General features: G+C 34.2%; 1 protein-coding gene across 18 annotated transcripts in view; it reads left to right on the top strand.

The window, feature by feature from the left end:
- Nucleotides 1-13,931, top strand: part of LOC585585 (leucine-rich repeat-containing protein 71) — a 53,050-nt gene extending 39,119 nt beyond the window's left edge. For 11 of the 18 annotated variants that reach the window (XM_030973518.1, XM_030973520.1, XM_011678458.2 and 8 more), the window contains 6 exons: nt 2,674-2,703; nt 5,262-5,285; nt 8,881-8,945; nt 9,444-9,555; nt 10,367-10,485; nt 13,371-13,931. In XM_030973518.1, the coding sequence (XP_030829378.1) occupies nt 2,674-2,703; nt 5,262-5,285; nt 8,881-8,945; nt 9,444-9,555; nt 10,367-10,485; nt 13,371-13,496 (476 nt within the window). In that variant the 3' untranslated portion in view covers nt 13,497-13,931. The remainder of the gene's footprint in view (nt 1-2,673; nt 2,704-5,261; nt 5,286-8,880; nt 8,946-9,443; nt 9,556-10,366; nt 10,486-13,370) is intronic. The other 7 variants (XM_030973522.1, XM_030973521.1, XM_030973519.1 and 4 more) reach the window with 2 other exon arrangements.
- Nucleotides 13,932-18,084: the final 4,153 nt, after the last annotated feature.

The raw sequence follows: 18,084 nt of genomic DNA, 5'->3' as shown, positions 1-18,084 counted from the left end.
TATCCTTGTTGAATGTATTCATATACAGTATGCTCAATTTTATGTACAACAGCCACATTTTCACTATTTTCATCTTGGTTGATATCAGTTTAAAGTCATTCGTAACTTCACATTATCATGTGTTTCATTTGAATGTTTCCCTGTCGTACCATTTTTGCCATTCAAATATGTGCCCATGATTGTTAAATCTGTTCTTCCCCCATAAACTCTGTTTTTATTGAAGGACGAATGAGCTAGAACCGAGGAAATACAATGTGTGCCAAGATATTGGTTGGAATTACTATAAGAGCAAGAAAAAACATAAACACAACAACTCATTAACCATCTTATATAATTATGTTATTTTGCAGACAAGCTTAGAATACATAAATAACATCAAAACATATTATTATTTGTTTAGACATGATACATATAAATAAGATGAGCATGCTCCAAACTTCATACTAAAGCTTTTGTGTGCAACTTGACTCATGATCAAGAGCTAGAAGGCCATTCACTCATATACTTTACGATGAAATTAATGCCATTTTGGCTCTCAACAGAATTAAACAGCATGGTAAATATCTATTTGAATTCCACTCAATCATATCAAGGATTTTTTTCTTAAAGTATTATTTACTTTTCTTTCTCATAATGGGGGATAATATCCCTGTCAGTTCACTGAAACACCCCAAACAAAAACACTAAAAATTGTTAGACTTAGATGGTAGTTTTATTTAATTGTTCTTGTTGCCAATTAAATGTAACGTATGAAGAAGATCATCATTTTCTCCTTACTGCAACTCTTGCAATGTCTACACTCTGAATCCAATTATCCTCCAACATATTACATTTACATATCATTTTAATCATAGGCAGAAAATATATTCTCTCAATGATAATAATAATGATAGTGAACATTTATAATGCGCCATGTCTGTCAAAAATGACACTCAAGACCAACTTTAAAGACTACAATAGATGATATCTCTCAAATGATTTTGATTTTAAAATGTATGATAGCTAGGTAAGAAGTAAAAAGTTTTGAGCTAGTTGTCCGAAGGTAATGTACAGTAAGAGGTTTTTTTATAGAAAATTTCAGAAATGTTAACCACTTTTGAACTTGAGTTCATGAAGGGTTCTGCTGTTTACAGTAAATGTAGTCTCATATCCGTTGTGCTTTCAGCAAATATATGATTTCAAGCTATTTTTTATATTTTGATAATAAAAACAACCATCCCATCTGTGGGATGATAAACAATTCATGATTAATTTACTCTAATCTCTCTTGAAATACAGACTATCAGAATAAGTTGATTTTATATTGCCTATTCCATGTTTAGTATGAAGAGGGGATCACAAGGGAACCTACCTGCATAAACTGCCAAACTTTTCTGCTTTCCCCAAGGCATTTTAAAATATATTAGATATGATTTATACATGAGTAAGGGGAGTCATTTTTCCATAAAACTTTTAAATCTTAATGATACTTTAGGCTTTAAGTGCCTCAATTATGAATAATTACAATGATCTGTATGTGGGTGGAAATTCAATGCAAAATATGGCTGATACAAGAGTTTTTAAAATTATTTGGGGGAAAAAAGTTGGGTGGCTGCCAGACCATCTTAATCCTTGCTTTTAGCTTCCTCTGAGGGGAGTGTAAATCTTTTAAACTTGTCAAGTTGTTAGAAGCATCGGTACTTTCATGAAATTTTGTTGTTGTAAATTGACGACATAAACAGAACAAAAATAGCCATTAAAAATTCTTGTTATCTTACTAAACATAGACACTGAAGAAAGCCTGAAAATGTATGAATATTTAATGCTGGCAAATATTATACATAGATATGAATCAGAAACTGCAATTTTCAACAATACATAACATAACATAACATAACATAACAATGTTGTAACCAATGCAAGATTGCATCACTTATGATGCTATCAAGCTTATAAAGAGACACAGATGTATTCTCTAGAGTTGTCATTTCATCAGCTTTGATAAGTTTTATATAAATTTCACCATTGTAACTGTCTTGTTAAAAAATTGTAGAATAAAGGATATGTATGTATTACATCTGTCATAGAATCTTTCTTCAATCATCTCACACATACAATACCAAACATTTCTTTATAATTATGCAACCTTCAAGCAGTGTTTTCATTCAAGAGACTGTAGGATATTGGTTACCACTTTGAGCTGCATATTGCTTAGGGTTATGCATTCACAAGTACTTTGTACCAAGCTTCATAGAAAATATGCAAAGTGAATAATAATTTGGTAATCCGGAAAATGTATGGGTTAATCTTGAGTTAGGAAAAATGACAATCTCTCATATGTATACCCTGAAATGTTTCCAAGTAGGTTATTACTTTACATGTCATTTTAATTGCTATTTGTAGCCCAAAGGGTGTTAACGCATACAAGTATGCTGTAAGACAGAGTTAACATCCATCTGGCTTTAAACTGATGATATTCCAACCAATTATCTTTCTTTTATGCAATTCTTTCATAGCAACTGCTTTTCATGATAAGTGAATGTGTTATATTTGTTTCAAAGAAAACTTATTTCCTGATGCTCAGAGTACATAGCTTGCATGTTCATGTTATTGTAGCCTTATTGTTATTTCTTGTTTGCATTTGCCTACGATTCTGTACCTCGCTTTTCATCACCCACACCCACTCCATTGCAGGTGGTGGTCGTGCTACTGCAGTCACCATAGGTATGCATCCCATTCAAACAAACACATACATTCCATATCCTTTCTGTAGCCTCTTTAAAATCCACATTTCTGGAGATACAAGGTTCCCAATGTTTCTGGAAATAATGCCCCACCTCCCTCCAAAAAACAAGTTAGTACCAGCTAGTAAACCTGCTGAAGTACAGTTTAAACTCTTGACTCACCTACCACCAGACTCTAAGATGGCCACATTTTCTCAGAGTATCTGTACAGTTTGGATATGGTACTTATACACGTACACTTAATGTGTGCCAAAAAATTACTGTGGCAGCTAGTCCACTGATTGTTCTATTAGTCCACCAAAGCTAGCCTCAAGTGTTAATGTTTTATAAGCTTGATAAACTCTGTGGATCATCCTGTAATCTCATCATTTTTTGATAAGCATTACAGTGATATCTGAAGGTGCTGAATTTCTAGAAATGTTTGGGACCAGTTTCATTCTCACACTCAACTTCTCCAACCTTACTTGCCCTGTCTCTGACCCCAATTATTCTTTCCACTATATTTTCTAAATAGCATTTCTTTCGTTCTTTGAACTTTGAACTAAATAGCATTCCTTTAACTCTTCAAATACTTCCATAATTGTCTGGGATCTGTTATACTTGTACTCCTGCCCACCCCGGCCAGTATTGAGTCACTCCAGTCACCCCATTTTAATTCCTTCACTCCCATTGTTCCACTTCTTCCTCACCACTTTTTATTTAGGATCTCTCAATCCCACTGCTTGAATTCAATCCATCACTTTAATTCTTTCCAATTACATTGCTTGAATTCACCTTATCCCATTTTCTCTAATCCTATGTCCATTGTTTAAATTCAACTTCCCCCATTGCTAGATTTCATCTAGTCCTATTACATGTATTCAAACCTATTGCTTACATTCATCCAATCCCATTACTTACGTTCATCCAAACCTATAGCTTACATTCATCCAAACCTATGGCTTACATTCATCCAATCCCATGGCTTACATTCATCCAATCCCATGGCTTACATTCATCCAATTCCATGGCTTACATTCATCCAATCCCATTGCTTACATGCATCCAATCCCATTGCTTACATTCATCCAATCCCATTGCTTATTTGCATCCAATCCCATTGCTTATTTGCATCCAATCCCATTGCTTACATTCATCCAATCCCATTGCTTACATTCATCCAATCCCATTGCTTACATGCATCCAATACCATTGCTTACATTCATCCAATCCCATTGCTTATTTGCATCCAATCCCATGGCTTACATTCATCCAATTATATTGCTTACATTTATCCAATCCCATTGCTTACATGCATCCAATTCCATTGCTTATTTGCATCCAATCCCATTGCTTACATTCATCCAATTATATTGCTTATATACATTCAATCCCATTGCTTACATTTATCCAATCCCATTGCTTACATTCATCCAAACATCCCATTGCGTACGTTCATCCAAACCTATGACTTACATTCACCCAATCCCATTGCTTACATTCATCCAATCCCATTGCATAAATTCATGCCTTCCAATGCTCAAATTTATCCAACTCCAATGTTTTGATCTTTGCCAACCCATTGCTGGAATTCTTGCCAGTCCCCAAAGTTGTAATTCAAACTATTGCTTTAAGTTCAACATTCCTACTCTGTGCTTTCCTATGTGTTTTTGTTTTCCTTAGCTTATAGCTCATACTATTTGTATCACACTTATGTTCTATCTTCTATATGCCTATACATGTAGTTCACATTTTTGTTGTATAATATATATAGCTTTTATAATCATGACAACTTTTCTTTCTCCTTATCTGTTCTATTCAATATACCCTTCTGTGTGTGTCTGCCAGTTAACCTTCCTAACTCTTGTTTAAGAAATTCTCTGCTGCTGCCATTGTGATTTTGATGATCACCGAACAAAAAGCATGTGATTACCAAGATTGTTATTATTATATGCGAATTTGTGTGCTTTTACACATGTATGAGATTAACAAAAATGCTGTTATTTTCAAAGTCAGTTCACCACACTACTATACATGATTGACGGGTAGTTTGGTCTACTCACATTCTCTTCATACTGTCCTAAAGTGTGTTGGGTACATTTCTATCATAAAGAGAATATTTTGTCATTTAAACAATTATATAATATGGCATTAAACTAATTGTATTCTTCAATGTTATATGTTTTTAAAAAAATTGGTTCGTAAGGTTGGCTACATTTAAATTCTTAACTGATATGTTTTTGTAATATTTTGTTGTGTCTATTCCATCATGGTTATTGGTGATCCCTATAATTAATCCATAGCAACCCCTGCTCCCTAGCCCTTATAATATTTATCCCATGTCACCAATTATCCACCTGAACATGTTATTCTTTGAATTTTTCTCCACTTTCCCCACTTCCCCCACTTCCCCCACTTCTTCCCCAATGTTTCACCAACCCCTCCTTTGCCCCCGTGCATCTTAAAAATTCACGAATGAAATCGCCCTCACATCATCTGCATCAACATGTGTTGTCAACCTTGTGTTTACCAAATCAACAATGCATCATCCATAAACAGATTCCCAGCGATACGGATCAAGAGGTTTTTGTTATAATTTAAATATATTATTAATTTAGTTTTCATCATCTCATCAATCAGGTTCATTCCCATGTGAGCTCTCTGTTTGAAGGGTCCTTGATTTTTTCCTTCTAAAATTGGGACTTAAATCTGCGATTCATACTAGTTTAAATCTTTTGTTCCAAATCTTTGTTCTAAAAATGTTTTGGGGGTCTATATTTACCTTGTTTTCCATAACAGAGTTTTTTTGAAAATGCCATAAAAATATTAGAGAAAAGGCCAAAAAGATATTTTTTGTGCCTGTGAAAAAACAGTGGCTATCAGAAATGCTTTACTGCCTTGTAAAACAAAGTTACTCTGAGAGTCTGAAAGTCCATACCCACAGTGCTAATGCCTGCCTGTTTGACTGGCTGTGCATGAACAGACAATTTTGCCTCAAGTGAGCAATTCTCTTTAAAAAAAATTATATCAGTTTCTAGTAATTCTTAGAAGTGACCCTTCAATTGAGTTAATTTTATGAAAAAAATGTTTGCTGAAAGTGGGAATGAACCATGATTTACTGTAGTACAGCTAGTATGCAGCAGTAGGCCTAATAAGCTTAGATACTCATTCCATCAATAGGTGAAGATGTGTGGATGCATGTAGCTTGATAATGATACAGTTCTTAGATTAAAACGATATTAGATCTTTAGTCATATATCTCAACTGTGTTGGGACAATGAAATGACATGTAGCATGTCACTAGCTGTCATTAGCAATGGAGAATCATCTGTGAATTAAGTCTTGCATGAAATCTAACGTTCATGAATCATTACTGATTTTGTCATCAAATGTGTGACCTTTTCTATCAAATACAACGTTTTAACCAATTCATGGTACCAATTCTTAGGATATGCTTATATATATGCAATGTACTTGATTTACTCATCGACTCTTTATTTGCTGCCGACAGAAACCTCCTTGATTGTCACATGGTTTTATCTTTATATGTTTCTGTATCAACTGTGACAGTACAGTTTCTGTTCCATTAGTTTGCCAAATTAAGCAAATAAAGAGTTAGAATGTTGATTAATTATGCAGATAATGAATCCTGCTTGATGGTTTTGCTAATTAAGCACAGTTTTCTCCATTTTTCCCCTTTAAATATTTCATCACAACTAACCATGCCAGTGTGTGTATCATTTTTGCTGTGCCTAATTCTAAATACCATTCTAATAGTTTGTTCAAAGTAAGATCATTAGAGACTTATCTTTGCTTTTGCTGTGGTTGGAAGGAAAATTCATACTCACAACCTCATATCTGAAATGAACCTAAAAACCTGTATATTGTGCATACTTGATCACATGACTGTCTCCCATGCCTTTGAGGGCTTCTAAAGTCATCAATCAAGAAATGATAAACTTCAAAGAAGAGGAATGAAAGGAGATACATAACTCTGAGGCATTTTGGTTCTGCAGCGGAATTTACGTCAGTGTAATGTTTACATGTCATGGCAACATGGATGTGTCTCTTTTTTGTTGTTGTTATTTTTACATATTCGCCTCTTCACATGTTCCGTGGCAAGTTTCTGGAAGCCTTAGATCAGTTTGATGTTTTGTGGAGAGGAAAAAATCTTCTTTTTTTTTTTTTTTTTTTTTAAAACTCCACAAGCAGCTACTGTCTTTCATTATTTAAAGATTCACAAATACATTGACTTGTTTTTGTTAGTGCATCATTTGACATTCATCTAACATTCCCAACCATAATAACTAATTTCATATAACTCTTGTAATGTGAATAGAGCATGGCCGCAATTATTTTCAATTTTCTAAACATTGCCTGTAGAAACATTACGGTACTGCCGTTATACTTGTACCTTTCAATATGTGATGCTTTATAATAAGTTTACTAGACAAAATTGGCAATTTGGAGAAAATGCTTGCGGTAATGTTATATTCAGTCACCTAATAACCCACGTTTACTTAACATGATACACTGTCGCTCATAAAGGTGGAATATTTTTTTAAATTCCAATTTATGGAATTAGTTTAAAAATTATTTAAAAATAATAGATATAGATAATAGTATACATTCTCAGATTTTATTGAATAATAACTTGCCAACGTGTGTTTTGCGGAACTGCTAAAGCATGTGTATGCTACTATGCTTATTAACTAGGGGACCTACGCTCTCAAGTCATAAATGACAGTAATGAGGATTAATGCCCCACAGAAGGGCACTAATATAGCACATCGACACGGTTTTGATCCTGGGGCCTCACAGTTACGAGGCCATTGTTTTGTCACTGAACCATGACTGTACGCAGCGGGGGCTAGGGTAGGGGGCAGTTTCCATAAATTAAAAAAAACACAGAAAATGCAATAAATTTCAATAATTTATTGCATTTTACCCCGGTCCCCAACATAACAAAATCCTCTTGACGGCCATGCATTATGGCTCAAGGCATGGGCACACAGAATTTTTTTTAATGTTAGGCACCGGGGTTAAATGCAATAAATTATTGCAAATTTATTGCATTTTCTGTTTTGTTTTTTAAATTTATGGAAACTGCCCCCTACCCTAGCCCCCGCTGCGTACAGTCATGGTTCAGTGACAAAACAATGGCCTCGTAACTGTGAGGCCCCAGGATCAAAACCGTGTCGATGTGCTATATTAGTGTCCTTTTGTGGGGCATTAATCCTCATTACTGTCATTTATGACTTAAGGGCATAGGTCCCCTAGTTGATAAGCATAGTAGCATACACATGCTTTAGCAGTCACGCAAAACACACATTGGCAAATTATTATTCAATAAAATCTGAGAATGTATACTATTATCTAGATCTATTATTTTTAAATTATTTTCAAAATAATTCCATAAATTGGAATTTAAAAAAATATTCCACCTTTATGAGCGACAGTGTAGTTAATTAGAATCACATAAATTGATATATATTTTTTCTTCTTAAATTGAATATAGTGCTTTATTAAGTTTGTTAAAATGAATTAGAGAGCATAAGGATATAAATGATACAATGAGGATAAAGTGATAGAATGCTATCATTAGGATCTACAGATGATTTGAATATTAAAAGTTATCATTATATTCTACAGATGACTTGAATAAGACATCTCATTTATTTTGTAAGAAAACAAATTCATTTAATTTTTAGGAAGAAAGAATTTTACTGTAACTCCCCAATCAATAATGCTGATTGTGTAGCAGATCCCCAAATTGGGATCACAACTGCAAATTTCTTTCTTTTTATAAATTTCTTAGTGAAGTTTCTAAACATTATTCCTTGTAAAGTCACAACTTTAGGGGACATCAAAGATGACAGGTCATGTGTTGTGTTCTATTTGAAAATCACAATAACTGAATTCAACAACAGAAAAGATTGTGCAGAAAGCTTAATCTGTAACAGTTAGATCATTACAAAAATTTCATATAAAGGGGCATTTTATAAAATATTCTTATTAGAGATGTGATTATATTCCTACTGTATTACATAATACAGGAATCAATCAAATAGGCCTATTGTTTAAGTCTTTGTAGCATTTTACATAAAGATGTAGTGTTGTGTAACTTTCAAGAACTGTGGGTAAATATCTTTATGATTTTTTTTTTTTACACAAACAGCTGAAACAATGAAAGCAACAAAAGGAAAAACCAAAGGAAAAGACAAGAAACAGAGCGAGGCAGAGGTAAGGCTTGGTAATTGCAAGTATCATTGCTCATGGCATATTACAAATTGGCAACTCTGATGTTTAATGTATATAGGTAACTTTCACCAGTTTGTTTTGAACAAACTATATGGAAAAAAATGGAGAATATTAGATTTTATGAAATGTTGTAACAAATGAATATTTTCAGTGTATTTAAGCATGCAATAGTAGGTAGCTCTTCTGATGTCTAGAAAATGGACACAAAACTTCTTTTTGTTGGATGTTGACGAAGTGCAAATAAAAAGCAAGTTTAAAAAAACATTTTATCAATAGTGTTGATCCTGCCAATCTGTTAAGTACAATACAGTAGTGATTAATAACCTTTTAAAAAATAAAGAGCTTTCTTTGAGGTTGATAAACATGCAAGCATGGATTTATTTCAAACCTGAACAATTAATGCCTCTTTAAAAAAGGTTGACTATCCCTTTTAGAATGTGATGTAATTTCCGTAATAACTTCCATCATGTTTTTTTGCAGTCACCAGACATTTTGGAAGCCATCAATCCATTATTAGCTGAGCAGCCTGAGTCGATAGATGGCCAGCTGTGGATACCCGGAAACCGCGCCTTGATCAATCTCAATGTTTCACGTGAGTTAATTGACTGGTCGTAACGATATCTGTAATAGCATCAGCTATTGGGGGAAACTTGGAGTGTTTTATCAAGTGACTGCCATTTGCTGTAGCTTATTTTGATGATAGGATGCATGGCTGAAAAAATTTAAGATTTAAAACTCCTCTAGAAATGCTTTGAACCTCTTTATTTTATGTGCATAAAGTAATGCCTTGCAGTGACTTGGCAAATACATTCTAAAGTCTTAGCCTAATAATAATAGGCATTTCTATAGCGGCGTCTATCTAGAAATTCTATTCCGAGGGGCATTTATTATTGCCCTGGCTTTAGCCTAGCTGCCATTACAGCGCTCTAGCATTTCAAGGAATTAATTCCTGCCAGAAACCCCTTTACCTCACCTTGGTCGAGTGTGGCAAATGGAAGATTTATGCCTTGCCAAAGGACATTAGTGCCGTATCGGGGATCGAACCATGACCTTTGAATTTTAAGTCAAGTGCTTAAATCACTCGACTATGACACTTCTACTCCATATGCCAATAAGTCTGTTAACTAATTTAAGGCATAATCTTTCTAACAAAGGTGTCTTTTGACAACTAAAAAATTTGCCTGCTGACATAGCACCAACTCACATCTGTATGGTCTGTTAGTAACTTGATGTGTCAGAGAGACAGTGCCAATTGTACTTTATAACCATGGCACATATGAATCAACATTACATCTGTACATTATTACCAAATTAAACTAAGTATGCATAGGTGAGATAATCCTAGAGCTAATACATCTTGATCTTCTCCTAGAGCTAATCTATCTTGATCTTAAACCCACCAGGTAACAACATTGGAGAGCCAGGGATGAAAGCCTTATTGCTAGCTATACAGTATCAACAGACTCTGGGCACCCTCTCCCCTCATCCAGCACTCAAAGGCTTAATGAGACTCTCAATTGCAGTAAGTACTAAACATAGTTATTAAATAATAATAATAATGGCTTCTATACAGCGCTATCATGCTGTGTATCTCATGGCACTTTGACACCCTAACCCTGGTAATAGCTGAGCTGCCAAAGCTAGCTGTCAAGCATTGCAGGTACCCCATTCATACCTGGGTGGAGAAAGGCAAATGTAGAATAATGTCTTGCCAAAGGACGTTAGTACCGATTCAAAACCTGTACCTTGTGATCTACAGTACGGTGACTTATCTAGTAGATCATAACACCTTGCCATAAGACATTTTACATTGTAAGTCCCTTTACTAGGTTCATGTAAAATAATCATCAACAATTTTGAAAACTCCAATGTAGGGTGTTGTTTCTTCATTGAATTCGGCTTTCGATCATTCCAAGGGAGTTATTGCCTGTTCAATGAATGCACAGTGCTTCTGTTTCAGGAAAATAAATCACTAATTTTTTGGGCATGATTTCTGTCTATGGCATAGAAGCTAGGAGATGAAGCTGAGATTTAGAGGTGTTTGTCTAGTGATTGAGTAGCCAGACATGCGGTGAATGGATCAGGTTGGGTTTGAGTCTCAGTCATGGCTGTATGTCTCCTTAAGCAAGAGAATCATCCTCAAGTTCTATTAATATAAACGTAGGTGTGTACGAAGGAATCCCTTGAGTGATCTGGCTCTTAAGGACAGCTTTGCTATTAAAATCAAAGGTAATAGTAGTACTCTGTAGGTTATTGAGTATTCCTGGAGATAGACAAGTGTGCATCATAAATGTACATGTAGCTATTAACTTGAGAAAGATTATTTTTTGCTATATCTTAAAACAGATATCCAAAAACAAACGCCGATATTTAAGTGCAGTTTATATGGAGTTACAATCTTCATTTTCCCTGTAAATATAACCAATAGATGAAAACACATTTCAATGTTTTGTTTTTATGTACCGGTAGGATAACATTTTTTTTTTTTTCTCTTTTTCTTAAATGAAATAAATTTTCCTGTAGAATGCACAAGATTTGTTTCTTCTTTCTTTTTATTTTGTAGAATTGCAATTGCAGAAGAGGTCACCATCAATCTTAACGTAGATTTATGTCTTTTTTTCATTTGCATCTGATTATTATGTGTATGGTGGTTTCTTTTGATATGTATGGAACTAACCATTCTGCCAAGCAGCTTAGCAATTAATGGGATTGCATTAATGATCAAAATTAAAGTTTATTTGTAGGTAGGTGTTTTTGCTAGGAGATAAAAAGAAGCAAATATTCATAGTTTGTGGTTTTACAGGAGTCCCAATGTTTGCTGGATCAATATATTCTGGGAATGACAAGAGAACAAAAAGCTAACTTGAAGGATTAGAGCCTAAAACAAAATCCCATATTTGCATGTTAATTGGGGAAATAAGCTGTATGTGATAAATCACCCAGGCTTTTGTAAATCCTTTGATCATTAAAACTCGCTGTGCAGGTGTTGTGCGGAGGCTTCCATTTGCATACAAATGGAATTGACATATATATATACATACACAGACGTGAAAGTTGTTTTGAGAGTTGATATTTTCAAATGAGAGAAAATGAAAGAATATCTGCCCACAATATTATCACCATTATCCAGTGGGGCTTTAAAAGAAAGGAAACCAAGGATCTTGGTAGATCATTTTTCAATTTCTTAGTGGCTTGGAGTATTTAGAGCATAGGATCTAGCGGGGATAGTATTCCTAGCTGTCAAGTACCAGGGTACGTCCTCAGGAAATCAAGACATGCTACCCTCATTATCCTAGAAATTCAAAGAGCATAAAGGAAAGATGGAAGCTAGGATAGTGATCTCTCTCTGCAAGGATAATCACCTCATTGTTGCAGAGTTGCACTCAAAATAATTGCCTTACTTTCTTCTCTGTTTTTTAATAGCTATCGTTGACTTACACACTGGTTTTCTTAACCCATCGAATACTGAGATTGTCAAATTCCTTCAAGCTAACTACATAATACATGAATATTTTGTTTGTGTAGATTGGCAAGTGCACATGGAATTTTGAAGATTTAAAAATAGGAAAATTTCTTATTTTTCTTTTTTATATTCATTTTGCTTGAAACTTTGTTCATGCATTTTAAAATGTCGATTGTAATAACATATGTAACTTTCAAAATAATGATACAGTCAGTCCATCACTGTATAGTCATCACTGCAGTAGTCGCTTTTATTATGTACTCTCTTTAGTTATCAGAGAGCCTGTCCTTAAAAGGCTTTGTTTTCCATAGCAACTCTTACAATTTTCCTTTGTGGTCTTCATTGGTGGGTTTGCATGACTGCTGTATACAATGAACCTTTACATCCATGGAAAAAACTAAATCCAAATAATTCTGGAATGGAATTGAAATCTCCAAAGATAATAACAGTTCTGGGTAACTAAAAATTAAAGGTCTTTCATAATATGTTTACTTATATATCTGCTTTATCTTTTTCCATTCTCATTCCTGAAACCAGAAAACAGGCTGTCATAAATTTGTTATTCAATCTGTTATCTGTTCAATCCATATACCTATGGTATAAACTTCCTGCATTTCTGAGAAATAACACTTCACTTGACTAAAAGATTTTAGAAATCAAAAATTACACTGTACCTCTACAATTCTACTTGTACAGTTTACATAATTGTATTCATATATTAACAAGTACCACCTTAGGTGATAAATTTAGAATTTTCAACAATTATGCAGGCTGTGTTCGGAACACATGTTTTTGTGCATTTTGCTAAGCTATCTTTATAGTGTTGTTGTTGTTGCTGCTGCTGCTACAGTTGTTGTTGTTATCATCATCATTACTGCATTCATTATTATTATTACATAATTATTTATATTCATTACTATTTCTCTTTTTTCTTTTTTCAATAGAAGAACAGTGTGGATGGGCAGTGTGAGACCTATCAGAAGCTTCATGAAATGATGGTACAGAAAGATCCCTTCTACAAGCCTCAGTCACAGAGTCCCTCGGGAGACAACCAGTCAACGGCCGGCTAGCTATTCCGATAGTCGGATAGTCCAACCCAGCCAGATAGCCTACCAGTTACATCAATGTGTACGCCTTGATGACTACACATGGGAATGGTCTTGGGTGGTATTCTAAAAACCATCTCATCTTCATTTTTAAAATAGTCATATGGTTTCAATCTTTGTTTCAAATATTTAATTCTAATTATCAAAACAAATTTCAATCTCAACATTCATTTGTTTTGCAAATTTGTCTTTCCCTTCTGCAGCCACCTATGAGTAGTGATTAACTGATGGTGCACTATACATGCAGTCTAAGCTAAAGACAGTTGAAATCGTTTAACGATGTAGAAGAGACATTTTTCAACTGTTCCAAACCATTGGATTGGCAGTTGAATGGTAGAAGTTGAAGCCCCTCTTCCAAGAGTTTGAAGGTGGTCTCTAGTTAGGATGATGTGAAGTACAAGTTCTAATTAATAAGAATGAAAAGAGAAACATTATTTCATTGGAAGAATCACATGGGGGCAGGGGCAAGGAAAGAATTGTCTTAAGGAGAGTAGAGTAACGTAAAGATTACTGTACTTCCGTGAAAATCTTTGAATAATTGAAGAATATCATCTGGCTGGAAGAATGTTGGATGTTGAAATATTTTGAAACAAATAACTAATCTGTTAGTGCGTGACAGTTGATCTATAAGATCCATTTTCAATGAGCCATATATATGCATTTAATTTGCTTGAAATAGCATCACAACCTTTAGATCTTCATTTTCCAAGCAATGCATGTTAAGATTAGCAATTTGTTTTGTATATGCGGGTTAGATGAGAGACTCTGTTCTACTACACCTGTGAGATTCTTTCATGTGACACACGATTGACTGTCTTCTAAACATCTATCCATCAAAATCTCTTCATGTGGATATCGATGAATGCCTGCTGTTAGCCAAAATGCGAAAGAAGTGCCATTTTTTTTCTTCTCAACTTTATCTCGGTGATTCAACAACAGAGAGATGCGAATGTAGGAATGAGACACAATTACAAAGTGGTTAGTATTTGATCCATTGATTGTTATCAGGGACACACTACTATTAAGCCCCTTAAGTTTTTAAACAATATTTCTTCAGGAGTTGTTTTTTACATTGTTAATATGGGTTTGAAATATCTGCCTTGGGAATATATTTCTCAGTGAGGGTACCCGTTTCTGTTCTTGAAAGGAAAATGTAGCCATTCTTTAATCAAAACTCTTGTCCAAGACAATGCTCATATTCACGGGCCAGCGTGTGCCACCTCATCCCCTTTCAGAAGGGGTAATAAATGTGGGCTAGTTATGACCAATTTTCACATTGTTTTCTATTAATTCGTTTGGCATTCCTTGTTCACAGGATAATAGAAAAGTGCTGTGGTAATATTCTTATATAAACTGTTGTTATACCACACATAACATCTCCTTGTGCCACATTGTTTTTAGATAGATATACCAAAGGCTTCCAGTGCAAGATAAATCTAGATACCAGTGTAAAAAGGGTTGTAATGGAGCTAATCTAGATCCAAAATGGGTAAGTTTGCAAAGCCATTGTGTTGCACAAAGCAACCCTTCTGTCAATTGGTGCCTATTGTTTTGTCCAAAATTGCTTGGCAAACAAGGGACCATGCAGACAGGGGAAGAAAACAACCAAAGTGTTAAGAATTACTTAGGTATGAAGGTAGTTGACAAATGCATATAAATCTACGTTATTGTTTATAATTACTTGTATGTTGTCATCTAAGTTGTATAAGTTCGGTGTATATGTATATCCGTCCAAAATTTTAATTGTACATAATGTAATTATTCATAAAATGTAATTATTTTGTAGTATATTTGTACAGAATAGGTATTGAATATGAATGTTATCTATTAAAGAGATTAAATATGGAACATTTCTTGAAACTCTATTGTATTGGAAGCGTGATTTCTTTGTGCATGTATACATGTATGTACGGTGAATTTGTGTATTTAAAGACTGCCGTTTATAAAAAAAAAGTTCCTTTAAAACAGGTAGTGCAAAATTATGCTCAAGGGATACAAAAATGTGGTCTTTACAGCTGACAGGTAGTGTTTATATACAGATACGGTAGTCATGAAAGCAGGTGTGGCTGGGCTTAAGGACGATCCGCTGTAATGTTGTGCACACCCAGCTGGTTCAGTATTCACAACGCATGAAGTTCCTATAGGAATACATGATCAGCTCGCCCCAATCGGCTATTGTGCATGAACATACCTGCAGAATGTCCTTAATCAGAGAATACATCCAGCAATGTGTACATGTATGTAATAAGTGGATGAGAGAATAGAAGATGAGAAGATGAGTAAGTTTGAGATGAAGTACTTTCAGCCATTGGTGTGAGAGTGAAACGCCCGTCAGTCATACATACATGTGTTATACAAGAACACCATATTCAGCTAACAAATGAGGAGGGTGGGAAGAAGGAAACTATGTATTGGGAGAGGAGTGAAAGGAAGAGGCAAGAGAGAGAAAAGAAAGAAAGATGAGGAGAGAAGACAGAGGTTGGGAGAGAAGCAAAACAACAGCCAGAAATGAGAGGAAACAAGCAACAACAAAATACACCCTGTTAGAGAGGTAAGATTTAAAAAGCAAAAGGCAGGAGGAATAGAGAGAGAGATTGACAAATTCATAAGAAATGTGTTGCTATCCCTTCCTTTCCTTTAGTATACTATGACTTCTCAAGCTGTATCCTTAATAGTGTTGCTCCTTGAACTTCCCTTGATTTTTTCTTGGGAACGTAATCTATATAAGACCCTCTATGTGAGAAATTAATCTTGATTTTTATTAATTGATGGAGGAAAATCAATTCATGCAACTACTGACTGAATATATACAACCATGTTTCAAACACACATTTAAAGAAATACATATTTTCAAAAAAAAATAAAATTACCACAGAGGAGATATAAATAAAAACAGTTCACATTTATCAGTTTCAAAGCAGTCATACTGCACTTTTGGCAATTTAATACTGAACATCTGTACAACATTTAATGAAATATTATTGGTTGGCTAAATGCTGGCTAATGCTTTAAGTAATGATACTGTACATGACAAGCAAAACAAAACACGGAATACTTTAAGTACATCAAACAGATCTAGAATCAACAGGCATGAGCATCATCAAGGGAAAGTTACAGTAGTATGTGGAGAGCTAGTAGGGCCTATGCAGATATATATATATATATATATATATATATATATATATATGGGCAAGTCCACACCATTTTGTCCCATATCTTACTAACCTCATGTCATTCAAAATATGAGATGGTAACCTGCATAAGTTTGTTTTGGTTATGATGATGGACATTAATATGCATCACATTCTTTGTATCTTATAGTACAAAGCTCAGTGAATATAAGTAGGACCTTTGTTGCGTACAGTTGCCATTCGTTTACACTTTTACAAAAGTAGCCAGTTTTCTTTATATCAAGCCTGAAGGGCTTAGACTACCTAAATGATGATTGTATATAAAGTCAAAAGCCCTTCTCAAAGCTAAACCAAATATAAAGTGAAATGTAACAAAATACTGAAAAGGATACAAAAATGGGGATGGAACAAAAAAACTGAGTAATCTTTATTTCTACAACATCAGCTACAATTACTAGAAAACCAATTTCTTTATCACTCATTTGTGAGAAAATTAACACTTTTTGTTTCATTTTTGCTCCACTTAAAATGTATCGTAAAGTAACTTCTGGCAAATTAAACGTTGATCTGACTATGGTAGCTAAACATTGCGATACACAACATGACAATGATATAAAAGCTTTGAATAACACTTGAAATGCAGCACTGATTTACACTAAGCTAATGCTTTGCCTATGCTAAACTGTGGTGGATCAAATACACCTAGTGGCATTTAACTGAGTTGAGAGGAAAAAACAAACATGTCATTGGATAAACTGGCACATATATTGAACTGGAACAAATGAAAATTAAATTGCATACCAGATTGTTTTTAGTGTACATGTACATGTTAGAGATATGTTTTTTTTAATACACATATTTATTGTTAGGATTTCAGGAAAACACAAACACCAACAGCATTGTAATATATTTCAATTTTGTTCATAGCAAATCATCTTTCATTTCACAAAATATGTAGACTTGAGTATACTTTAATAATCAGACTGCAATTAATTGTCAGTTGTTACACATCGGACTACAACTTTACATTTTGGGGGGACATGTTATCATTTAGATCAATAACATAGACCTACATGAATTGAAAATATACATGTATCATGTCACTACAACAGTGTAACTGAACTTGGCAGTGCTTAAAAGACATTGCCATCCTATATGATGACAATGTTATGATGTCAATTACACAGTTATGATGTCGATTCCCATTCAAACATTTTGCCACATAGTAGCAATAGCAGTAGTATAATACTCTTACATGAGTCAGATGAAGTCTGTCCATGCTTTGGTTGATTTTCACATGGCTAATTTCCTTTTTTAAAAGCTTAAAAAAAATGTAGGTGCCAACATTAATGAATATCTAAATTGATATTTGCTTCTTTAAGAAAAAAAAAGAAAAAAAATCAACAATGAACAATTATTGT

The sequence above is a fragment of the Strongylocentrotus purpuratus genome, unplaced genomic scaffold, assembly GCF_000002235.5.
Source record: "Strongylocentrotus purpuratus isolate Spur 01 unplaced genomic scaffold, Spur_5.0 spur5_scaffold_6, whole genome shotgun sequence".
Lineage (NCBI taxonomy): Eukaryota > Metazoa > Echinodermata > Echinoidea > Camarodonta > Strongylocentrotidae > Strongylocentrotus > Strongylocentrotus purpuratus.
This window is presented reverse-complemented; position numbering and strand designations above follow the sequence as displayed.